This window comes from Culicoides brevitarsis, chromosome 1 (assembly GCF_036172545.1).
Source record: "Culicoides brevitarsis isolate CSIRO-B50_1 chromosome 1, AGI_CSIRO_Cbre_v1, whole genome shotgun sequence".
NCBI lineage: Eukaryota > Metazoa > Arthropoda > Insecta > Diptera > Ceratopogonidae > Culicoides > Culicoides brevitarsis.
Window position 1 is genome coordinate 13,132,838 of NC_087085.1, and position 27,750 is coordinate 13,160,587.

Sequence of the window (27,750 nt, forward strand, 5' to 3'; positions counted from 1 at the left end):
GAGAACACGACTTCGAGTAAAACAATAAAACGGAAAACAATCTTTTAGAGTAACACAAAAAAATTTTTTGAAACAGCGGAATTTCATTTTCTGTCAAGGAGAAAAGAAAATCAGCAGCACAATAGAAAGCAGCTTGTACATCAAAGTCATCGACATTTGAATTTTAATATAGACGACGTCAACTATATTTTTCCTCCATTAATGAAACTGACTTGAAATCACTTCAATTCAAAGTCGTTCGAATAAATTTTCTGTGAAGGAGAAAAATTTTTGCTGCATAATCACAATACCCTTAGACAATTTGTGCACTTCTTATCATCAATCGCAGTATTTATTGTGAGTGTGTGAGCAAATACAATTTTTTTTTCTCGCAAAATATTCAACCAGCGAAACGACGTAGTTGTAAGAGAAACGACGAATACAATGATAAAACAGCGATAAAAAAGGCTGGAACAACGAAGCTCAATATCGGCAGTGAGTGAAAAAAAGTGTATGTGAATTCTTCGTGAAAATTCCTCGAGAGAATACAAAAAATAGAAGAAAAGCAAAAAATAAGAAGAAAAAGCGAATTAACAGCAAGCAACAGCTGTGTGCGTTATCAAAGAAAGTCTAAGGTAAATTATTATCATCGTCTTAAATACTGCAAAAAATAAATATAAAATAAAGTGTCAGCATAAAAATAAGATTATTTTATAAAAAAAAAATTGCGTGGAATTTTTTGTGAAAGTTAATAAAAAACAACAAAGAAAAATACCATTAATTTAATATTTTAGAAAAAAAAACACAAGAACAAAGAATATTAAAGAAAAACAACAAAACCGTAGCAGCAACAGACACGAAAATGAAGGGCAGACAGCTTCGGCGAAGGTTCAGCTTACAACCGTCTTTCATGAAAGATGACAGTATCGATGAAAAGCACAAGAGAGATAAGTAAGTGATCGCTATTTTTTTTCTGTATCAACATTTTTTTTCTCGGAAAATGATTTTTTCCTGCATTCCTTTCATTATTAAAATTTTTTTTCGCATGAAAACGTACACGCGAACGATGTTGATATAGGTCATTTGAGAAAGAACATCATGATAGGCTTGTTAAAAGTACAAGCGAAAGCGTCTCATTACACGTTAGGACAATGGAAGCGACGCGTTGAGTGAGAACGAAAGAGAGAAACAACTTTTTAATTTACACATTTATTGTTTCAAAGTGTTGAGACGAGAAAAGTTTCAACAAGGAAAAGTTTTTAATAATGTTGACAGTAAATATTTGATATTTAAAGAAAAAAAAACTAATAATAATAATGATGATGAAACTCGGTTAAAAATATTTAGATAACAAAGTTTTTAAATGAATGAAATTTTTTTTTAAAAAATCATTAAAAAGGAAATAATTTTTAATTGATCAAAATCAGGGGAATTTTTGTTAAAAATTTGATTTGAATGATTTTTTTTAATTTTAAACGGTTAATTTAATCAATATAAAATTATTTGTAATTATAAATAAAAATAAAGTTATATGTAATTGATTTAATTAATTAGTTTAATTAATTAATTAATAATTAATTTATTATAATTATAAATAAATAATATTAATTTTCTTTTTTTTATTTAATAATAATTGTCGTATTGACAAAATTGACAAAAAATATTTTTTAATTAATTAAAATATTTATTTAAAAAAATTATTATTAAAAAAAATAGTAAGCAGTATAAGTAAGCACATTCTAATCAAAATATTTGAAAACTTTGAAAAAAATCGACATGGCATGAAGAGCAAAATAAACCTTTTATCAAAATAAAATTTTAAATTTTCAAAAATTTATAAAAAAAATAATTTGACCTGCTATAGCCAAACATAATAATACGTATCGAATATTAATTAGTCCTCTATCAACTCCAATAGGTTTCAGAATTGTTAAGAATTTTTTGAAAGAATTTGTTGGACCGTATTATTTTTTTTTTCATACAAAAAATTTTTAACGATTTCTCATGAAATTAAATTAAATTATGAAATTTTATTTTTTATTGAATTGGTAAAAACAATTTGTCATTTAAAAAAAAAAATTTTTTTATTTTTTTTTATTTTTTTTTTTATTTTTTAATAATGAAACTAATTTTTTTTAATTTTATAACTAATGTTATATATTTTTTTAAAATATTAATTAAAAAATTTAATTAGCTTTTTAGCTGATAAAATTAGAAATTTCTCACAAATTACTAAATTTTTCTCAAAATATTCAACTAAATAAATTTTTTATACATTTTCATAATTTAGTGAACCTAAACTTTTCCCTCATGAGCACTCCATCTTATTTATTAATCTTCTTCACAGCGACAAGACACGACAAAATAAAAAGGTCAAACCTCTCATTTTTCGTGTGTGTATGTCTCTAAAGTATCAATCAAGGTTCAAAAAAAAAAATCCCAAAAATTCATGCATAAACAGTCATCGGTGTGCGGTCCCTTATCACATCAAACAATAATTGGCCATAGAAAGATTGTCTCCTTTCTCGGAATTTTATCAAGATAATCTCTTAATTCAGTAGCCACTCACGTCGTCATCGTCTGTGTTTGAGTTTCGCACAAGTTTTGTGAAAACGACGACCCATAAGATGCGAATTAATTTTACATATGAGTGACTTTTTTTGCCTCACATTTCTTTCATGATGAATTTTTTTCTGTTCATAAAGGTTATATTTACTTAATTTGAACGAAAGCTCTGACGATAAAGTTTTGACACATGTGATGATGATGATGAAGAAGATGGGACAATATATGGGAGTTTATCAACAGATTTGCATATTTCTCAACTATTGGGGAGGAAACTTACATCATTAGACGGCAATTTATTAAAATTTTAGTCAATTGAAGATGAAATCTTGTTAAAAGTTTATTTTTTTGTGAGGGGTCTCATCCTCGAAAAATCGGTCATTTAATTTTTAACATGAAAAAAGTTCCTTAAATTTGGCTATAAAGAAAACCAACTACTTGAGGAAACTTTTATCCCGATGGGAAAAATTCATATGAAGCACAAGTTCAAGTTGTTTCGAATATTTTTAAATAAAAAAAGTAAACAAATGTGAAATTAAATATCCTGGCTTCGATGTGAAAATTTGCCGTCATACCGATGAAATTCCACAAGGACCAATTTCCTGTATTTTAAAAGTTTTGCTTGTCGTGCGATTATTTTCTGCTAACGACGCAGGTCAGACAGATACTGAATTCGGGTCTCCAGCGTCTTGTTCATCGATAATTTACTTGTAAAATAAGGCGAAAATTGCCCAAATCAGTAAAGTAAAGGAGCTCTTCAAATTTTCCTTTTTTTTCACGAAATAAGTGGATCCATTTGAGAGTCTTGTCTTGTGTATCGTTCGTTCGGATGAATGGATGACAAGTAGAATCTTCTTTAGCTTAGCGAGAAAGGAAAATCACAATCACAGAAAAAAGCAACAAAAAAAAAATATTAATAATTTCCTTTTTTTTTTTGGCAAACTTGTAGGTAGAAATCTTCTTTGCGCAGAAATAAAAATCTCGATGTGTTTGAGTGTCGATGTGATTTTCATATAAAAACGAAGCATTATTGTCTGTGAAGCGATTTACTGGATTAAAAGGTGAATAAACCTTAATTTACTGTATTTTATTCCATCTTGCTTTTTTTCCTTCCGTGCGACGTGCGATGAATTCCGATGATGATGAAATATAGGAGTTTTCGTGGAAACGCAAGCAATACTTTCGAAATTCAAAACGTACATTTGAGAGGCATTACGACGAAATAATTAATTATTTCATTAATTGATTTTGCTTCAATTTCAATTAATTTCTTGTCATTTATCTGTTTCGCTATAGAGATAGACGTCAATTCCTCCTTTTGATTGCCTAAATTATTTAAGCAGCTCGTTGAAAGCATGTTTGTGTTTTCATTAAGTAGCGGATCATGTTAATCCCTTTAATGTATCCCTCTTGCGAAAATAAACAGGTGACGTCATGTTTTTCCCATTTTTCCTGCGAAAAAAAGTAAACAAAACAAAAATAAGCCGTGGGGGTCTTTTGTGTCAATATTTTATTTTTTTACGTTTTTTTTTTATAAATAAAACTGAGTCAAGTGAGAAGCTTATCAGATTTTACACTGCGCCTTTGTCTACCGGGCGATTACTTGAATGAATGACTTTTCAATTAGGCAAATTTTCTCGGATTATTTCATCTTTTCATCGAGTAATGTTGCTTTTGTTCTGCAGCCTAACTCTGAATGAAAACAAACATTTTTTGCTTGAAAAATCAAAAGTCACACAAACAACGAGCGACATTTCCATTACAAAGGCTTTTTTTTACTTGAATGACTTAGTTTCTGTGTGTCTCTATTTGCGAAATAATTTTTTTGTATGAAAAGTTATCGTGCGGGAAATAACTAACGATGATATCGCATTTTGATTTCGTTAGGTATGTGATTTTTTTACTGTATGTGATCTTCGAAAATAAACAAATTTTAAACCACGTGACCTGAGAAATTTTCTAAGCTCAATGATCTCAAAAAAAAAATCAATTTAAAAAATTTTCAAACCACGTGACTTGAGAAATTTTAATAACCTTGTGACTTTAAATAAATTTTCAAATAAAAGAACTGAAAATTTTTCAAACCACGTGACTTAAGAAATTTGCCAAACCACGTGACTTAAGAAATTTTTCAACCATGTGAATTGAGAAATTTTTACGCCACGTGACTTGAGAACTTTCTCAAACCACGTGACTTGAGATATTTTCAAAATTCTTAACTTGAAAATTTTATCAAATCATGTGACTTAAGAAATTTTAGAAACCACGTTACTTGAGAAATTTTACAAACCACGTGACTTAAGAAATTTTACAAACCACGTGACTTGAAAAATTTTTAAACCACGTGACTTAAGAAATTTTTCAAACCACGTGACTTGAGAAATTTTTCAAACCACGTGACTTGAGAAATTTTTCAAACCACGTGACTTGAGAAATTTTTCAAACCACGTGACTTAAGAAATTTTCAAATTACGTGACTTGAGAAATTTTAGAAACCACGTGACTTAAAAAATTTTTCAAACCACGTGACTTAAGAAATTTTTTAAACCACGTGACTTGAGAAACTGTCAAACCACATCAATTCGATTTTTTTACGAAATGCGTTAAATACATAAAAAATTAAACGAGTGTAGGCGGAAAATCAGACAAAAGACCACGATGACAAACATTTATTTACACCTTTCTGAACTCGAATAAAGCAATATAATTTAATTTAAACGTTCACCAATTAAGTGGAAAACTTCTGTTGAATAAAATAAAAAGTTTTTGCTTTTTACTACTGAATTGATATAATTTTGAAAGTGCACTTTTTTATTGTTGGCTTTGTCGACAATTGTGCGAGCCTTAAACGGAGAAATGATTCGACAATAACGAGACAACATTAAATTTATAGTGACAATATTAAAATAAACGAGATAGAAAATTGAAATGCTTAACCTACCAAAAAATACGAACACGAAACGTAGGAAGATTGGAGTAATTTACATATTTTTCATGCAAAAAAAAAAAATAAAATTCATTTCGTTCTCCCGAGACGAATGCTGAACAACAACGCGGGTGGCAAGAATATGATTTTTCTTTATTATTATCTTGTTCGAGGAAACCTTAAGTTGCTTTGTGTCTCCATTACGACGGCGATGTTTTTTTTTTTAAACAAGACTTCTGTTTTGCATCTTTTTTTAAAAAAAAGTTTAAATGTGGCTTACAACTCACACTAAACTGTCTGGCTTTAAAAAAAACTGTTGCTGAAGCCATTTATTTTAATTCCACAGAAAATCTGTGAAAAAAAAAATCGAGAATCAATCAAGGGAATTACGACACCTCTCCTGATTGATACCGACATTTGTAATACGCGAGACGTGCCTCATGGAATAATAATAATCCGATTAAAATTTGTTGTTCGCTCGTTGTTCGTGAAACAAGGCGCGCGCGAAGTTTAATCAAAAATATTTCCTGTCAACGTTCAAAACAAATCTCTTCAAGGATTGAACAAATTTTCTTGTTGCTTTCCTTTGTAGCACGTCGCGTCGTGTTTATTGACTGGATAAAGACAAATTGATTGACATGAAAGATAAAATATGAATACTGATTGACATTTCCCGCTTTTTTTTGTATTTTCTTTTCGCTTTTCGGGAGTTTGTCTACTTTTGCGACGAATTTCGCACCCAACAACGTCTAAAACGACGCAAAATAATCTTCTTCATTGAAAATATTTCGGATGAAAATCGTTTCGTGGAAATGGAAGGTTCTTCAAACTCATCAATTATTTACTTAATAACCGTATTTAATGGCGGGTTTCAGACGTAGTAACGAAAATTTTTGCAGATGAGGCGTCTCCACTATTTTCTATTGTAAAAATCTTTCTTTTTGTAACGAAAAATCCATTTAAAATGTGATTTGTTACACAATTGAGATTATTTTTAGCAACAATAAATAAAAGTTGAATGGAGATTTTTTCTTCGAATTTTTGTAAGTAACTATTTATCGATTTTCTGTCAAAAATGAAAAAATAATTTTAAAGAGCAGATCATCTGTAAATAATCTCAAGTACTACGTCTTAAGTCAAATTTATTTATTTTTTGACAAGATGATCTATTTCGGGGTAAAAGTGTACATAAATAATTTTTGTTAAAAAAAGCTAACCTCAGACTTAAAGAAAAAAAAATTAAATTAACATTTATGGTAAAATAATCTGCTTTTATAAGAATAAGAAAAAAATTAATAAAAAATTTTATATAAAAAAAAATAATTATTTTTCTCGTAATTTTATGATAATTGGCATTTTTATAACCAGCATTCGTAATAATAATATGATTATTATTAATTAAAATGCAACAAGAAAAAAGAAGAAACAAAGGTGAAAAATTGCAAATGATAACCGACGACTTAATTAAATATTTTTTTTCTTTAATAAAATGAATATTCATAAAAAAATTATCGGATTCTCGGAAAACTTTTATTGAAGGTTGAGGAAATCTCTGGCTTCCCATAATTACAGATTAAGTATGCTTATCCCAAAGAAATTAATTATTTTTTTTTAATTAAAATCTAATGCAAGACAAAATGACTTTTTTTTCTGCTGACACAAAAATAGATGTCATTCACAAAAAAAAAATGTATAAATTTTTTAAATTAAATTCTCACAATGGGACTTTCCATCACAAGAGTCTTTATTAAAAGTTTCCACACAAATTAACTAAACTAAACTAAACATTACTCTAAATTTGCCGAGAATTCCATGAAAAAGTTAATATATGAGATGTGTTAGTTCTGCAAAATGGTAATTACGGCATCTGCTGCTCGCTAGACGACAAATATACGAGAATGGCTTCAGGAAATAAGAGGATGGAAAAAAAATTGTCAAAGAAAATTGGATGATGCTGTTCGCAGAAAAAAAATGTTATGAAGTACACTTTAGACATAAAAAGACTTATTTTATGATAAATAGTAGTGTGTAGTCTTCTGTGAGTATTTTTTTTTGCTCGGAACAAGAGAAAAACGCTCGCAGGATGGCGAGAATTTATAAAGAGCACAAAAAACTGGCTTGATATAATTTTCTATTTTTGTGCAAGGGACGGGGATGAGACTTCCGGAAGATTATTTTTTCGTGTTTAAATTACAGCTTTTAATAAAAAAAAATTATCAAAATTATTTTGGAACAATTTTAAGTAAATTTAAAAAATCATTTAAATTTAAAAAAATAAATAAATTATTTAACATAAAAAAAATATTTTAAACAAAATTGAAAAAAATTTTGAAGTAAATAAAAAAAATCAAAAATAAAATAATAATTTAAAAAATATTAAAAATTTTAAGAGAATCTATTAAATTTTGCTCAATAATTCATCAAAAAAAAAAAAAATAAAATAAATTTAAAAATAGGTTTAAAATTTAATTGATAAAAAAAAAATAAACGAAATTTTAATAAAAATTAAATAAATTTAATAAAAATATATTTTTTTAAAACTATTAAGAAAAATAATTTATCATAAAAAATTTAAAAAAAAAAACAAAAATTGGAATATAATAAATTAAATAAATAAAAAAAATTAAAATTTTTAAAAAATTAAAAATTTTAAAAAATTAAAATAAATTGAAAAATTTAATTAAATTAATAAATTAATTATAAAAAAATTATTTTAATCTTAAAATTGAATTTACAAAATTTTTTTTTAGAAAACGCTTTTTCCGTCTCTGAATGATAATATCACTTCTGTTCATATTTCACCAGAGTGAATAAAAAATGTGACATCTTTAATTTTGATCGTTGATATTTTTCAACCAAACAAACACAAAAATCTCTCGTGAAAATTGAAAAAAAGCTTTCACTGCAAAAAATCATGATTTATAAAAAGCTTTATTTGTTTTTATGTCACAATTATTCTAATAGAATAACAATTTCAATGATGATGACGAATTCTGCACTGTTTTTCTACCTGTTTCATGTGTGAGGATGCATTGTCATTGAAACTGCTGTTGCTGCATTTATTTTCCGATTTCATTATTGAATTAAGATAAATTGAAGTTTGTTCATGTGAAAAATCGTTTTAACAAGATCAAGCTTTGTACTGGCGAGAGATGCTTTACTGACATTGAATTAAATATTAGTTCTTCTTGATTGAATCATTATTCATTGCAAACACTGGCAAGCAAACATGAATCGCACTTTAATGAATTTCTGCGCAATTTCACCAAGACACTTGTTTATGAATGCCCAGGATCATCTCAACAAAGAAAATATTATGAGCTATTTATTCTGCCGAGGCTATAATCGGGCCATAACTTATTCAATCAACCTGAAATGCAGTTTCTTTCAATAAAAAAAAAAAAAAAAAAAAATCCGCACAGAAAGTTCACAGATTTACTGAAGCGATAAATGTTAAAATAAATTAATTTAATCATTAAATTTGCCGTACGTCAATTTTAAATGCATCAATTTTATCGAAGATAATATTGAATAAAAGTTACGTTACGCTACAGCACACAAGCCAACTTTATTGTGGATTGAAAATTAATATATTTTGTGTTATAATAAAGTGTATCAATAAAGTATTTTTATGATGATGTTGCAACCAGAGACTTTTCTTTATTATTATTAATCTTGTTATTTTATTAAAAGTCTTTTTGAGCGAAAGAGAATATTTTGCGTACAGAACGTAAAATTATATTGCTTTATAAGCTGGATGACGTGCGAAACTTTTTCGTTTACGTTAAAGTGCATTAAAATAGATAGGTTTGAATTAACATGGACTGACAGAGGATTAAATAAAGGCCTTCTCTTGCATTGTTTCGACATTATGTGTGAGGAGAAAAGACAAAAGAATTTCTTGGAATTTAATTTGAGAGATGTTTTAATCCAATTTTCAATTGCCTCAAAGCTTTATAGTACTACCATTTACGAGAAAGTTGTGAACAATAAAACATATAGAATTTTGTGGTTTTTTGCCTAGATTGACCTCAAAAGTTTGGTCTTTATGGAAGATTTTGGAAATTGTGACATTTTTGAGAATTTTACAGAAAATTTAAATGATGAACAAAACCTTAAGAATTTTTTTAAAAACTTTTTTTTGAGAGAAAAAAACATGAAGTGTCCTTAAGTTAATGCAATTTTCCTTTTCCGCTAAGTTTTTTTTTTTTTGAGACAGGGACGTAGAATAAAATTAAATATAAGACAATTTCGTCGGAATTAAAATTAATTTTTTTTAAAGTTTTTTTTTATAAAATTTATAAATGAGGAATTGAGAAAATGGCGTTTTATTTTTAATAATCAATTTTTTAATTCTTTATGAGTTTATTTTTTTATAATTGGATTCAACAATTAATTTAATTTAGATTTTTTTTTTTATTTTTTTACTTAATTTAAAATTAATTTAATTTAATTTAATTAATTTTATTAAAAATTTTTATTTATTTTATTTTTTATTTTATTTAAAATAAATTTATTTAACTTTAATTAATTTTTATTTTAATTTAAATTAAATTAATTAAATTAATTAAATTAAATTAATTTAAATATAATTTTTAAAAATTAAAATTTTATAATAAAAAAAAAAATAAATAAATAAAATTTAATTGGAAAAATCAATAATTTATCAAAAAAAATAAGATAATTTTTTGCAACATCTCTGCTCGCTATAATATTAACAGCAGCATTACTAACTTTTGTTTTGCAACAAAATGCAAAGTAAACATAAATAAATAAATAAACAAACACGCTGTTGTTCAAATAGCAAAACTTTCAGCTTTTATGCGACTTACTGCGAAAAAAAAAACAAGAAAAACAAATTTAATGCACTGTAATACGGTGCAGAACGACAAGCTTCCTTTTTATTGACACACTTTGACTGATAGCTAAACAGACATGCAGGGAACAATGTCGCGCTTCGCTGCTATGTAGTTGCACTCGTATTTGCTATTTCCTCTTTTGTAAGAAAATTGAAAATTTAATTATTTACATCGCCGCGTACATTTTACCGAGCCTTAATATTTATGGAATTAAAAGCAGAAAAAAATAGAATAAAATAAAAAGTGGGAGAAGGACTTTCAAACCAAAATAGAATGAATGATGGCTTTTCCTTTAATTTTGTCACTGATAAAAAAATTATTTATGTCATAAAAAGTGCAAATGTTTTTTTGACGATTTTACACGAAATCAGTGGGTATTCCCCCAACAATTACAAATATGACAAAATAATTGCTCGTGGGTGTTGTTGTAAAAAAATGTTTTCCGTTGACAACATTTAACACTCATGCAGTAAAAAAAATCCATGTAAATCCATCGCATGTAAAAAATATTTAATTACGAGTCCAACAGATTGAAAATATGTAAATCAAAATTGTTTTTTAACACAATTTTATCGAAAAATGTCATAAACAAATATTTTAGAAATGTCGTTTAATAATAATTTGCAATTTATTTCCTGCTTTAATTTTTTTTTAATTTTAGTAGAGTATCAAAAAAAAAAGTTTTGTTTGAATTCAGGAATCCGTGCAAAACTTTTCAATTCTCCATAAAAAAATTTATCAACTTTCGAAAGATTTTCGTAATTAAATAAAGATGATACTAAGCAGGAAAGATAAATTTACATTTCGGTTTCATATCTTTTGCTTGCGAAAAAAGTTTAGAATTTAATCATTTATGCAAATAAAATTTTGAATAAATATTTAATAGTAGAAAAAAAACGATGAACCCACAAAAATTTTGTTGAAATTTCACCCACACTTTTGAACATTAATGAATTTTTTATGAAAGATTTGCGTTATGTAATAAATTGAACTAGACTAGATTCGAAGAAAAAAAAAATAAAAGTTTAAGACGATAATAAATTAATTAAAAAGAAAGTTGATATGATCTTTTAATTAATTACTGTTCTTAAGATTTTTTGCAAATAATTAAAATAAACGAGCGTTCTAAGAAAAATATTGAATAAACAACAATTAAAAATTATAATAATTTAGTTGTGTTTATACAACAATTTTAATAATTATTGTTTTTGAAAATATTTTTCTTTGATCAAAAATTAAAACTTTCCTTGAAGTTAGTTCAATGCCCTTATATGAGTTAAGAAAATATTTTTACAATAATAAAATTAAATAATTTAAAATTAATTAATACACCTAATTTAATTAATTTTAAATATTTATTTATTTTATTTTATTTAATTTAATTTTTTTTACTTTTAAATTTTTTAAAAGTTTTCTGAATGTAATTTAGCTCACATTAAAAAAAAAGCTAAGAAACAAAAATTTATTTTTTTTAAATTTTAATAATATTTATTATAAAAAAATTAAACATAAAAATAAAAAAAAAATAATTTAAAATAAATAAATATTTTATACCTAAATAAAATTAATTTATAATTTTTTAACTAATTTTTTTTTTTGTAAATTTTTTTAATTAAAAATTTAAAAAAAAATTTAAACATTTTGAAACTAACAAAAATAAACATAAACTTTCATATAAATAACAAAAACTCAAACTTTCAAAAATATCTCATCGTATTTAGGTTAAAATATAATATTTTTGGCACACAACAAATTTTCATGACAAACTTTTTATTATGTCGATGATTATATGTAATGAACTAATTTTACGCAAAGTTACATGATATGATGAGAAGAATGTCAAAATAATCAATTGATGCGTATGAATTCTTAATCATGTTTACTCCAACTTTGTCTGGATAGCAGTAGTAGTATAATTTTGGTAATAATGATGAAATATATTCAAAGCGAAGAAAAAATTAAAAAATATAAAGGAAGAAAGAGGTATCTCCGCACACAGAGTGAACATGTCACTGCCATAAAATTATATTTTAATCCGGATTATAGCGCTTTGTGTACATGGGAGTTTTGTATGTTTGTTAGAAAATGGAAATTTTAGATGGAATTTTAGCAGAATCCGCTTTATGATATTATAAATGGAGTAATTTCGTTTTAAATTGTGTGTGTGTGCAAGTGTAATTGTTAGGAATATACGAAACGAGAGAAAAAAGAGAGAAATTTACCGCAACTGAGGCAACAGGCGGAAAATTTCCTATAAAATTGCATTAAATTTATTAGATTTATTTTTTAATAAAATTTAATATGTTTTTAAAGGACATCATCAACAACTTTCATTGTCATTCACTTGCCTCATGCGAGAAAAACTTTTACCACACACATGCTTCATCCCTTTTTTAAAACTAATTAAAGTCATATTAAATTATCCTTCGTAACGTTATTTATTTATATTTTCCATCTCTCTCTCTTTGCAGAACGGACAAGCACGACGCAGACGAACCAAGGTCAGCATCGCATGTGAGGCACAAAATTGTCGTATTGGGAGCAGCGAAAGTCGGCAAAACGTCGCTAATAACGCAATTTTTGTACAATTCCTTCTCGCCAAAGTACAAGCGGACCATCGAGGAGATGCATCACGGCAATTTTTCGGTGTCTGGTGTGAATCTAACGTTAGATATTTTAGATACATCTGGAACTTATGAGGTGAGTTCATGAACCGTGACACCGTGAACATTTGAATTTCTGGGTTGGAAAAACTTTTGACTTTTACTTTTTCTGTAAAGGAAATGAAAATTAAATCAAATTAAAACTAAAAATAAGAAAAAATAATTAAAATAATAAAATAAATTAAATTAAATTAAATAAAAAAATATTGAATAAAAAGAATATGCAGTCGCTATAATGGGTATCGATGGAGCAAAAATAGTTTTTTTTTATTTCATTAAAAATCGAGCAAATATCAATGGAAATCAACTTTAGAATGCATAAATATTAACTTTTAGCTTTGAAATCCCTCAAAAATAAGTTGAAACTTGACGTGAGAAAAAAAACGGTTTTTGCTCCTCATATGATAAAATCGTTGTTTTTTTATTTCATTAAAAATCGAGCAAATATCAATGGAAATCAACTTTAGAATGAATATTTATTAACTTTTAGCTTTGAAATCCATCAAAAATGGGTTGAAACTTGACGTGAGAAAAAAACAACGATTTTTGCTCCTCATATGATAAAATCGTTGTTTTTTTATTTCATTAAAAATCGAGCAAATATCAATGGAAATCAACTTTAAAATGCATATTTATTAACTTTTAGCTTTGAAATCCATCAAATATGGGTTAAAACTTAAAAATTAATTATTTGGAAGCAAAAGTATTAATTTAAATTTTAATGACTCAAAAGTTTTTTCAACCCTGATAAATTTAATATAATTTGCGTTAAATTTTTCGGGGTGTTTGGTGTGAAGCAATTTAATTAAGTAAAAAACTTTTCGCCCTTTAAACCACTCGTTGAGCAATATTTAATGGCTTCCTTCATGTTTTTCCACGCAACCACATATTTCCCGTATAAACAAAGCACAATACGACACAAAACAATTGTAATAAGCTAAAACGCTATTTCCGCTGCAAATCCACTCATATTTACGAAAGAGACATCACGACGAAGAACTGAAAGTGCGAAAAAAAGGAAAATGTGATAATTATTATTTTCAATCTCAATAATTGTTCCAACCTGTGTATTTGTGTCTGTGTGTTCACGTTCCGCTTATACAATGTCGGTTTTGTGATTTCGCATTTCCTAGCCTTCAACACTGGATGCCAACCATTTAAATAGAAATGACAACAACTACAACGACGACGAGGAATTTACACGTTGGGAACAGAACGAAGCAACGAGAAAAGAGAGTGTTAATGTGCAAATCCATTATGTCTGTCGAGTTCCCGTTTCTGTTCTGGTTGTTGCGGAATGGCAGGTGTGACAAGAATGTCACTGATTTTTCTGTCGTTTATTTTTTTTTTGCTGCAGCACAACAATGACTCCGTGTCACAAAACAGCACGAACACGCGAATGAATGGAAAATTAGATTATTATGCGAATGAATTTAATTAGGAATGTCAAAAGTGTGGCGACATGTATTTTTACATAATTTTTGATGAAAAAAAGGGATTGCTTGTCTGAGGTCACCCTACTTTTGTCTGTTTGTCAAAATATAGTGTTTTCAATGTAGTTTCTTTATTTTTTTTTGCGGAACGAGAAACAAGCTACGTGATGAAATTTAGTTTGTTGTTCTCTACCGCAATGTGAATAATTTAGAAGCAACAAGAAAATTTTGTTCGTTTTCTTTTGCTTTTTCCCGTGTTTTCGTTCGGTGTCACGATGCGATGTAAACAATAACATTTACCGTAATAACGATCATCATTATCATTAAATTAGCATTTCTATGCTGATGCGTTTCGGAGCCTAAGTGGATAAAATTGTCTTTGTAATGCAGATTTATGAGCTATTTTGGAAAAAGTGCCATGCGTGTTTCACGTATTTTTCGGGATTTTTATGATAAAAGACAAAATAGAAAATTTAATATCTGTTTTATTTTAGGGCTTGACCTACTTTGAAATGTAAAAAATAACGTCCGAAGTTTTCAAAATAAAGTCGACCAACTCCGCGCTAAACTCCAATTTTTTGAAGTCGACTCCGAGTCGACTTGATCAAAACTCATGGAAAACATCTTCAGAATGACTTTTTATTCAGTTTCAAGCTTAAAATTGCTCAAAAATTGACTTGGTACTAAAAACACGATTTTTTGTCAGCATGAGGAAGAATCGTGAAAAATTTTATTTGTTCGAAAATTGAGAAATTATGAATGGAAATCATCTTCAGAATGACTTTTTAAGTTTCAAGCTTAAAATTGCTCAAAAATTGACTTGGTACTAAAAACACGATTTTTTGTCAGCATGAGGAAGAATCGTGAAAAATTTTATTTGTTCGAAAATTGAGAAAATATGAATGGAAATCATCTTCAGAATGACTTTTTATTCAGTTTCAAGCTTAAAATTGCTCAAAAATTGAAAGGTACAAAAAACTCGATTTTTTGTCAGCATGAGGAAGAATCGTGAAAAATTTTATTTGACTTGCAAAATTTATCACGATTTTAATTCAGCATGAGGAAGAATCGTGAAAAATTTTATTTGTTCGAAAATTGAGAAAATATGAATGGAAATCATCTTCAGAATGACTTTTTATTCAGTTTCAAGCTTAAAATTGCTCAAAAATTGAAAGGTACAAAAAACTCGATTTTTTGTCAGCATGAGGAAGAATCGTGAAAAATTTTATTTGACTTGCAAAATTTATCACGATTTTAATTCAGCATGAGGAAGAATCGTGAAAAATTTTATTTGTTCGAAAATTGAGAAAATATGAATGGAAATCATCTTCAGAATGACTTTTTATTCAGTTTCAAGCTTAAAATTGCTCAAAAATTGAAAGGTACAAAAAACTCGATTTTTTGTCAGCATGAGGAAGAATCGTGAAAAATTTTATTTGACTTGCAAAATTTATCACGATTTTAATTCAGCATGAGGAAGAATCGTGAAAAATTTTATTTGTTCGAAAATTGAGAAAATATGAATGGAAATCATCTTCAGAATGACTTTTTATTCAGTTTCAAGCTTAAAATTGCTCAAAAATTGAAAGGTACAAAAAACTCGATTTTTTGTCAGCATGAGGAAGAATCGTGAAAAATTTTATTTGACTTGCAAAATTTATCACGATTTTAATTCAGCATGAGGAAGAATCGTGAAAAATTTTATTTGTTCGAAAATTGAGAAAATATGAATGGAAATCATCTTCAGAATGACTTTTTATTCAGTTTTTTAAGCTTAAAATTGCTCAAAAATTGACTTGGTACTAAAAACACGATTTTTTGTCAGCATGAGGAAGAATCGTGAAAAATTTTATTTGACTTGCAAAATTTATCACGATTTTAATTCAGCATGAGGAAGAATCGTGAAAAATTTTATTTGTTCGAAAATTGAGAAAATATGAATGGAAATCATCTTCAGAATGACTTTTTATTCAGTTTCAAGCTTAAAATTGCTCAAAAATTGACTTGGTACTAAAAACACGATTTTTTGTCAGCATGAGGAAGAATCGTGAAAAATTTTATTATTGATTTTTTTCAGCATGAGGAAGAATCGTGAAAAATTTTATTTGACTTGCAAAATTTATCACGATTTTAATTCAGCATGAGGAAGAATCGTGAAAAATTTTATTTGTTCGAAAATTGAGAAAATATGAATGGAAATCATCTTCAGAATGACTTTTTATTCAGTTTCAAGCTTAAAATTGCTCAAAAATTGAAAGGTACAAAAAACTCGATTTTTTGTCAGCATGAGGAAGAATCGTGAAAAATTTTATTTGACTTGCAAAATTTATCACGATTTTAATTCAGCATGAGGAAGAATCGTGAAAAATTTTATTTGTTCGAAAATTGAGAAAATATGAATGGAAATCATCTTCAGAATGACTTTTTATTCAGTTTCAAGCTTAAAATTGCTCAAAAATTGACTTGGTACTAAAAACACGATTTTTTGTCAGCATGAGGAAGAATCGTGAAAAATTTTATTTGACTTGCAAAATTTATCACGATTTTAATTCAGCATGAGGAAGAATCGTGAAAATTTTATTTGTTCGAAAATTGAGAAAATATGAATGGAAATCATCTTCAGAATGACTTTTTATTCAGTTTCAAGCTTAAGATTGCTCAAAAATTGAAAGGTACAAAAAACTCGATTTTTTGTCAGCATGAGGAAGAATCGTGAAAAATTTTATTTGACTTGCAAAATTTATCACGATTTTAATTCAGCATGAGGAAGAATCGTGAAAAATTTTATTTGTTCGAAAATTGAGAAAATATGAATGGAAATCATCTTCAGAATGACTTTTTATTCAGTTTCAAGCTTAAAATTGCTCAAAAATTGACTTGGTACAAAAAACTCGATTTTTTGTCAGCATGAGGAAGAATCGTGAAAAATTTTATTTGACTTGCAAAATTTATCACGATTTTAATTCAGCATGAGGAAGAATCGTGAAAAATTTTATTTGTTCGAAAATTGAGAAAATATGAATGGAAATCATCTTCAGAATGACTTTTTATTCAGTTTCAAGCTTAAAATTGCTCAAAAATTGACTTGGTACAAAAAACTCGATTTTCTGTCAGCATGAGGAAGAATCGTGAAAAATTTTATTTGTTCGAAAATTGAGAAAATATGAATGGAAATCATCTTCAGAATGACTTTTTATTCAGTTTCAAGCTTAAAATTGCTCAAAAATTGACTTGGTACAAAAAACTCGATTTTTTGTCAGCATGAGGAGGAATCGTGAAAAATTTTATTTGTTCGAAAATTGAGAAAATATGAATGGAAATCATCTTCAGAATGACTTTTTATTCAGTTTCAAGCTTAAAATTGCTCAAAAATTGACTTGATTTTAATTCAGCATGAGGAAGAATTGGAAAAATTTTATTTGTTCGAAAATTGAGAAAATATGAATGGAAATCATCTTCAGAATGACTTTTTATTCAGTTTCAAGCTTAAAATTGCTCAAAAATTGACTTGGTACTAAAAACACGATTTTTGCAAAATTTATCACGATTTTAATTCAGCATGAGGAAGAATCGTGAAAAATTTTATTTGTTCGAAAATTGAGAAATTATGAATGGAAATCATCTTCAGAATGACTTTTTATTCAGTTTCAAGCTTAAAATTGCTCAAAAATTGACTTGGTACTAAAAACACGATTTTTTGTCAGCATGAGGAAGAATCGTGAAAAATTTTAAAAATTTGGAGTTCGATAGAGCAGAAACTATGAAAACTCCGAACGTTAGTTAAAAATAGCGAAGCTTATCTTTGAAAATCGGAAAAATTCTTTAATTTTAAATTTTCAGCAAAATATTTTTTTTAATTATTCATCTCAGTATTTTCGTAAAATTGCTAAACTAAAAATTTTTTTAAACATAAATAAAATTTATTAGATTTTAATATTTATTTAATATTTATGTTTGAAAATTTTATTAATATGATCAAAATATTTAAAATTCTTGTATTAGGTATAAATTTAAAAATTAAAATTAAAGAAATTTTTCATTTAAATTTTTAATGAGAAACAAAACTGAATATATTTTTGAGTTAAATATTTTAAATTAAATACTATATAAATAATTTTGTGAAACAAATAAAAATATTAAATATAATTTAATTACAAATATATTTTAAAAATTATAAAATCTTATAATATAATAAATTTTTTAATAAAAAAAAATATATTATGAATAAATAATAAAAAAATTATCTAATTTTCATGATTTTCAAATTGAAAATTTTTAATTAAAAATTAAAAAAAGTAATTTTAATTAAAATTAAGAAAATTAAAGAAATTATAAAAATTAAAAAATTATTATTTAAAAAAAATAGGTAAATAAAAATTATAATTTACAAATTTAAAATGTTAAGGTGCGTTTTTTTTATCCATTTAAACAAAAAAAATAATTAATTCAAAGAAAATACTCGCTCATTAAAAATATTTTTTTTTTTGAAATAACAATTTTTAATAAAAAATTCGCAAGAAATATTAACATTTTCTGAACAACAAGACCACTCGCATGTACCACATTTTTCCTGATTGCAATCAAAAATAACTCACATAAATTTATTAAATTAGTTCAATATTTCACGATAAAAACCCAACCTACGACAACATAAAAAAAACATCGTACAGATAAAATTTTTTGATATATCACATCATTTTTCAATATCCTCTCGGTTTTATCAGCAATCATTATCTAATTGTACCGGCACACACACCGCCCCATAGACAGAGGGGCGACGCCGTTCTTCCGCGCTTGTTATTTTTCCGCCAACAAACGTTAAAAAATAATTTATAACTCATTATTTATTTATTTGGTTATTTTTCATGCGAGCCAATAACTCACATTTCTGCGAAATTAGGTCAAATGGGACGCATTACGGCGGTTTTAGTGAATGGCGAGATGCAATTAACTGCAAAATATTACAAAAAAAAATAAAAGCATGATATTTCCGTTGAAAGCTATCAACAAAATTAAACTAATGCGGTTTTTATTAAAAATTGTATTTTTTTTAAAGCCCCACAATAAGAGGATGAGTGCAAAATAATGTAACTTTAATTGTAAAATGTTATGATTATGAGCTATCTCGTGAAATATAAGGGAATTATTTATTTATGACGTTTTGTGGGGCGAGCTTTCCAAGGCATGTCTGGACCACGATATTGCTGAAATGGACCATAATAATGAAAATGAGGCAATCAGATTTATTTTATTTTATGTCACGATGCGGTCTGGTCCGTATATAAATGTTACGAGCCACACTTTAATGGCTCATTATTTATAATTATTGTCCATTAAAATGGAGAAAATTGTTTATAGGTACTTTGAATCTTCAACATTCCCTTCAAAAATAATCCTTTTCTCTCCCAAAAAAATAAAAAACCTCTTTGGGGAGCTTGAAATTCATTAAAATATCAAGAGCAATTTGTAAAATAAATTGCGAACGATCAAAAAATTTCCTTATAAAAAATTATATTATTTTAGTGCTGCTCACAAAGCAAACATTTTTTTTAAAGAAAAGTTTTTTTTAATGCAAAAGTTAAACAAATGCATTTTTACGTCTTTGTCTTTTTTAAAGTTGTGAAATTTCGCTGTGGTGATTTCAACTTATTATTAATTTTACGTGAATTCTTGCAAAAACAGTAAAAAAGCTGAAATTGAGTCATCCATCTTCGCAGGCAGACAACCAACTAGATTCCTTCGGATAACCTGAGAACGAGAACGTGACGCTCGCTATCCATTAACAGAATGTAAAAGTTGGTGTGACAAAAAAAAACTTTTTTTTCTGTAAAAAAATGTTTTACTGCGATTGTTTGTTGAAAGTTCGTTGGTACTTACAAGACATTTGAGCAAAAAAAGAAAAAAAGTTTAAGTAAATAAAAAGGGATTTAATTCTAAAGTGATTGTTTTAGGTTTTTTGTCCAATATTTTCTTTAAAACAAAAAAAGATACCTTTACTGACCTAATTCAATTCAAATTTTCATCTTAGGATCTAAATGTCAAAGGTAACTTGTCTCTTGTGATGAAATGGATTCAAATTTCATTTTATGTAAAACATTTTATATCTATTTTTTTTTTCTTACTTTAATAATCATAAAACGCTTCGTTTCGTTTGTCGTTGTCGTCAGCAAAAGTCTTATTGTGAGCTTTACATATGTGTCGACTTGTGTGGCATACACAAATAATAAAACAGTGCTACTTGCAATGATAAATTGCATAGCTTTGAAGTGCAGTTGCAAAGTTATCAGTATAAACAGAAAAACATACTCTTGAAGTTTAAATAACAGTTTCTCCTGTAATGTGAAAAATTGTCGGTTCGCATTTGGAAAATTTTTATAAAATTTATAGAAAACGTTTATAGGGTTAAAAAATATAAATTATGCATTGGGGCGGAATCGATAATTTTGCATGGGGGCTAAAACTCGTAATTTATGTTAGATTTTCAAAATGTTCATGGATTGAAGTTGAATAAATTTTGTATTCATCAAATAATTTGTTGATAGGCATTGGGATAAAATTTTAATAAAAAAAATAAAAAAAAAATAAAATATGCATAGGGGTAAGTCAGTTCAGAAATTAAAAAAGCTAAAAAAAAAATTAAATTTTTGACTTTAAAACTTAAAAAAATATTTTGAACCTTAACCTTTGAATGAATTTTTAGAAGATTTAATGAAAATTTAGAAAAATTTTTAAAGTATGTAAACAAAACATTGAAATTGCGCTCCTGAATACTTTTTGAAAATATTGACCCAATGCACATTTTAAAATTTTTGTCTAATGCGAAATCTCTGAATTTTGTCCCATTAGACATTTTAAGTTTCTGATTCAACTTAGCCCATAAAACATTTTGTTTTGATGTAAAATTATGAAAATTTGTCCCAATCTACATTTTTAAAGACTATCCCTATGCTAATTTTGAAAATTTTATCCCAATGCATATTAAGAAATTATTTGCCCAATACGAATCTGATTAAATTTTGTTCCAATTAATATTCTGAACATCTGACTTTAAGCTCTAATTTTAAACCCCTATGTAAAATTTATCGATTCTGACCCAATGCACAGATTGAATTTTTGACCCTATGAACATTTTGAAAAAATATTTTTTTATTACATTTTTAGTAAATATCTGACAAGAAATTCTCTAAATTTATTTTTAAATCGCTTTAAATTAATTATTTTTGCTAAATTTTAGATTTAATATGTTTTCAATTAGACTTCAGTAAATCAGAAATCCCTTAGATTTTTCTTATATTTTTTTATACTTACAAAAAAAAAATGAAAGTATGAGACACAAATTCATCACAGTCTATTTTATATTGAAAGAGGATCCCTTACAAAGCTTTGTTGAGTAATAGTGTTTGTTACTCAGCCAGTTTATTTCAAAGTTTTATGTGAGTAAAAATAAAGAAGTATGACGACGGCAACAGCATAGCAGCAGATGCATGAAGATAGATTGCTTTTTCTTATGATCTGATATGGGATTATTATGATAATAATGAGATTTCGGTGCTATATTGTTTGTTTCATTCATTTTAATGAGCGGCTGAGTGAGTGTTGGTTGGGTGTAAAACTGCAAAGTAAGGCAATAATTCCTCAAAAAATGAATGGAAGTGCACTTGTGTGTGAAGAAGTTAAGCTAATAACATCTCAAACGTGTCTTTTTTTGATGGATGATGATTACTAAATACACTTTCTTCATTTTTTTTGCAGTTTCCGGCGATGCGGGCATTGTCAATATCATCTGCGGAGGCATTCATTCTCGTGTATGACGTCACGGATAGCACAACTTTCGACGAAGTTCGAGCGACACGGGATCAGATTCACGAAATCAAAGGAACACAACAAGTGCCGATGGTCATAGTTGGTAATAAAATCGATTTAGTAGAAGACGACACGAATTTAAGACAGGTAACGGTCATTTTTTTCGAATTGTGAGCTTTTGCGCAGTTGCGCATTTTTCGAAAATCTGCGAAAAAGCTCACATGCGCAGTTTTAATGTTCGAAAGCTTTCATTTCAAATGTCATTTTCGAATTTTAGGTTGATCGTGATTTAACAGAATCCGTTGTAACGGTCGACTGGGAAAGTGGTTTCGTTGAATCCTCCGCCAAAGCCGGCACAAATGTCTCGCAAATCTTCAAAGAATTATTGACACAGGCGAAAATCACGTACAATCTGAGTCCAGCATTGCGAAGACGTCGTCAATCGTTGCCGCCGCATCAGGGACCAAATGGGCATCATGGGACCCCCACGCATACGCCGCCCGTTCCCGCAAGTCATGTTCCGTCGTTGGCCCAGCTGCAGCACTTGCAACGCATACAGGAGCAGAATATTGGCGGCAAGCGGAATTCTTGCGTAATTTCTTAATAAATTTGGAAACTCAAACGTAATTCACACAGGTATTCGATGAATTTAAACACAATTATTGAGTAGATTTGCTTATTCGCTGAAAAACACACACAAAATAAATACTGGATGGTTTCTTCTGTCGATTTTTAAAAATAATAACTTGCAGACTAAACTTACTAATTAATTAACACAAATAATAATAAAAATAAATTTTGACAAAAATAAAACCTATTAAAGCACCGAGAACTCCAATGCTCATGCCTTAGTGACAATAACTAAGGAAATTATTATAATGAACGCTAAAAATAGTCTCATTAGTCTAAATAAAAATTACTACAAAAATAAAAACAGTGGAAGGACCAACAAGCAAGTTTATTAATGAGAAAAATTTCTACGACTGAAATGTCAAGTAATTGTGCAAAAAAAAATAATGAAAAAAAAAATAGTACGAGAAAAATTATAAATAGAAGTTTTAAGATTAATTTTATATTTATAAATGAATAAATAATAATAAAACTGTAGAATTGACGGGTTTTCTCTCTTTTTAAATTAAAAACTTTTTTCTGCTTACTTTTAAAACAAAAAAATAATAATTCTATTATGATTATATTATTATAAAAAAAATCATGAAACAACAATTTTCCGATGTGTACATTTTAAGAAACAATATATATAATGCTGGAAGGTAACAAAACTTTAATCAAGTAACATCAAAGATATGCTAATGGATATCATCATAAATATGTATTATAAAATGTGTGTATGTAATATTTCATGTATAACAAAAATGTTTTATCAGAAAACCAAACATATACCTATCAATAATAATAATATTAAAATAATTGAGTTGATTCATATTTTCCTTGAAAATTTATTGAGTATGTAAATTTATGCAACAATATGTCCAAATTTTAATGAAATTGCTTTTTACTATCAAAATTTTACTTCATTTTATCTTTGAAAAATTTTAAATAATTTATAAAAATTTAATTTTAATTATTAAATTAATTTTTATTTGTATAAAAGAATTTATTATGTATGAAAAAAATATTATATAATGAGACGGGTATAAATGAAATGTTTGTAAAATTAAAAATAAACTATAAAAAAATAAATTTTAGAAATTATGTTACATTATTTATTATTAAATTATATATCAAAAACTTAAAAAAAATTAAGTTATATCATAAATAATATTAAAAATAGAATTTATTTGACTGTTTCTTAAAAATACGATAGATTTTTAACAAAATATATATATATAAATTGTGCTCGCGCTAAGTCTGTGACACCGTAAAATAATAGAAATATCAAAATAAAATAAAATATTGCAGAAATGTAAGATCTTTAGTATATAACTTAATAAAGTATAATTGTATAGAATATCGATCAAAGTTGATAATCAGGTTTAAGTCATCAAACCACTTGAATATTCAAATTCAATCAATGTGCAATGTAACTGTCTTACAAAGTAAAAAAAAATCTACAGCATGGCTTTTGATGAACTTCTGATTCGTGTTTCATATTTTTAGGCAGCAAAAAAATTATTGAATGAATGTTCGTGAAATTTCCTAATATATACATAATATCCTACTTCATTTTTCAAAAATAAAAAAATAAAATATTAACAATAAAATATAAAAAAATATAGGAATTATTTTGTGAAAATATTGAAATAAATAATAATGTATAATATTAATATAAAAATAATACAATATATTTATAATAAAAATTAATTATAAAATGTGACAGCAAAGAATATATAATAAATGATGAAATAAAGAATATTTATTATTTTAAACTATCAAAAATTGTTTAGAATTTCAATAAGAGAATATTAAATTGCAATTTGTTCAATTGTTTATTTATGTTGTAGTTGTTTATTGAAAAAGATTGCTTTTAAACAGTAGTTATATTTATTATTTATTGGGTGACAACTACTTAATAAATTTTGATTTATTTTTTTATATTTAATATTTTTAATAATACATATGTTAATCTCTATTTTATGTAAATTAGGATAAATTAACATTTGTACAAAAAATTGAATAATTATTTTTTTATTATAATATTTTATTTTGATTTATAATTTTAATGTAAAAATTGTTCTTCTTTAAATTAAACTAAAAATAAAATAAAACCAGAATTTAAAAAAAAAATATATTTAAATAAAAATTTATTTCATTTTTTATTTCATTTTAAATATTTTTAAATATTTTATTTTTAAAAAATAAAATAAAATAACTAAAAATTTAAATAAAATTTATATTTTTGTAAATCATAAAAAATATATTTTTTAAATTATATTAAATAAGTAAAATTTTTTAAATATATTAAATGTTAGGATATAAGATAACACGTTTACACAATCCGATCCTTGATACTTAATATAAATATTTATGTTTATTTCCGAATTCGGTTTCAAATATTATATCTGAATGAACATCGCGTGCTCAATGCTCGTATATGAACCAAATAATCCCGATGGGGTGTAACCACTTTTGAAGTATGATTTATAATCCCTTTTTAAATTTCGACACGTCAACATGTTTACATTGAAATTTCTACGCCAACAGCAATTGAAAACCAAATACGAACAAGATAATAATTTATAGAACAGATGATCAAAATAACCAAATTAATTGAAATTTGTATTTCAATTATGGTTCAATTTAATTTCAATGTTAGCCGGTAAAATTGCTCATTTATGAAATTATTTATTTTGAATTTTTCCTTGATGTCATTGATTAACAAAAGATTTATTGTGATAAAATTCACGAACAATTATCATAATTTTCAAGGGAAATCTTGTTTAATTCTCATTCATCATCGTTATACTTAGAGCAGAGACAGACAAGAACTCTTCTCAGAATTATTTTTTTTTATTAAGATTTTTTTTTTAGTTTAATCCCATTATCTATCATGTGTCTCATTAACGCGCGTTCTAACAACGTTCCACAATCATTCATAATAATGCTCACTTTCATTTCATCACAAGTTGTACACACCTTTCATCTATTCCGTAATTTGACTCGCAGACAACTCAACCTTAATTCACTTTTCGCGTAGAGAAATTTTCGTTTTTTTAGCAGATTGCGATGCAACGAGCGCCTGAATTTGCAAAGTGTCGGTATTTATCTTGCTCATAAAGTTTTCTGTGTCAAAATGTGTCGAGCGAGACAAAGCAAAACAAGACGAAGAAGAACTTTAACTTTGTTTGCATGCATAAATTTGATACAAGTAGTCTGGCTCAGTGATAAATTGATGGAAATTTGTCTTCCTTTTTCCATGGGACTCCTGTGTTTTTTCCTCAGAACTAGAGTCTGAGTGATGTTTATCTTGCATTTTTTTGTAATTCTGATTAAAAGTGAGTGTTTTGAAAAATTGCATCTAAAGTCGAGTGGATGGATAAAAATAATTATAGAAGTTACGAGGAAATAAATTTAAAAATTTTCCGTACAACCTTGGGGGAATTCCCTGAAAATTTGCGTTAAACGTTTTGCGTATTTATTTTTATTTGATTTCAAAAGATTTTTTTTTCACGTTTATTACATTTTATCACTCGCACCGAAATTAATTGGGTGTAATAAAGAGCAGACAACTGCCGCGGAAAAATACAGTAATCAATTCCGTATGAAGAGTGAAATCACTGCATCTAGAATGTTTGGATTCGAGCGTCAGCTTCATCATTTCGCGATACATTTACTATTGACGTCAAGAACAGGTTTTAGCAACTAACGAATTGATATGCATAATTTTGTTATAAATTTATAATGACTTACATTCTGTGAAGTGATGCAGTTTAAATTGTCTTGATTTGTTAAGCGAAAGTGGGTAGCTGGGGGATTAGCGCAGCGGATTTTTCTTAAAGCCCTGAGATATTTTGTCGGGAAATTACGTCATTAGTAATGCTGTTGATTCAGAGACAACATAAATAAATTTATTAAAGAAGCTTTACAGTACTTTAAAAAATATTTTTCTATAATTTTTAAGATTTATATAGTTTTTTGCACATCGACTCAGGAAATTTTTTTTTATGAAAAAAAAAAATAAAATAAAATTATTAACTCAAAATTTTTATGAGACTTAACTTTAAATTTATGACATTAAATATTTTAACTTAAGCTTAAGAATTTTTCAAAAATATTTTTTGTCTATCGATAAATTTTAAGAGAAATTTTTAAAATTTTTTTCTTAATTTTTTTTACCTAAATTTTCTTAAAATTTTTTTCTATGCTCTAAGTTGGAATTAATAATTTCTTAATGTTTTAAATTTAGTCAAAAGTCAATTTATTTTTGTTTTCAAAAAATATTGTAATAACTTAAAAACTTTAACTTAAATTTAGGTCAAAAAAATATTTTGACTTAATTGACTTTTGACTAAAACTTATGTTTAAGAAAAAGTAAAATTAAGTCAAAAGTCGTTTTTTTGAAATTTCAACCAAACTTTGAAAAAAAATTCAATTTTTTTTTATTTTTCAAAAAATTTGGTTGATTAAGTCAATTAATTTAACTTAAGACAGACTTAAGTCAATCTTAAAAGGATTTTTATTCAAGCTAAAGTGATAAGTCAAATAACTGAAGTCCTGATCTTAACTAAAAATTAAATTAATGTTGGCTCAATATATTTTTGTTGCTAATTATTTTAGTGGTTTTATTGACTTTTTAAGCTATTTTAACGAATTTTTTTATATTTTTAAAAAATTAAAAATTAAACTTAAGCTTAAGAATTTTTAAACATATTTAATATTAAAATTAAATTAAAATCAATTAATTTAAAATTAAATTAAATTTTTTTTTTGCGAAAATTAGAAAATATTCAATTCTAACAATTTGTCACTAAATAAATTTTTGGCCAATTAAAGAAAAATTGGCATATTACCGGAAATTAAAAATGCAGTTAATTTTATGGTTAAAAAATCAATAATTGACTGAA

The 27,750-nt window shown here is 26.5% G+C and overlaps 1 protein-coding gene across 1 annotated transcript; it reads left to right on the forward strand.

The window, feature by feature from the left end:
• The first annotated feature begins 790 nt into the window (after positions 1-790).
• Positions 791-22,856, forward strand: LOC134827266 (ras-related protein Rap1). Its single transcript, XM_063839846.1, has 4 exons — positions 791-930; positions 12,801-13,029; positions 22,178-22,375; positions 22,506-22,856. Exons 1-4 carry the CDS (start codon positions 842-844, stop codon positions 22,830-22,832), a joined length of 843 nt encoding a protein of 280 aa, XP_063695916.1. The 5' UTR covers positions 791-841; the 3' UTR covers positions 22,833-22,856.
• Positions 22,857-27,750: the final 4,894 nt, after the last annotated feature.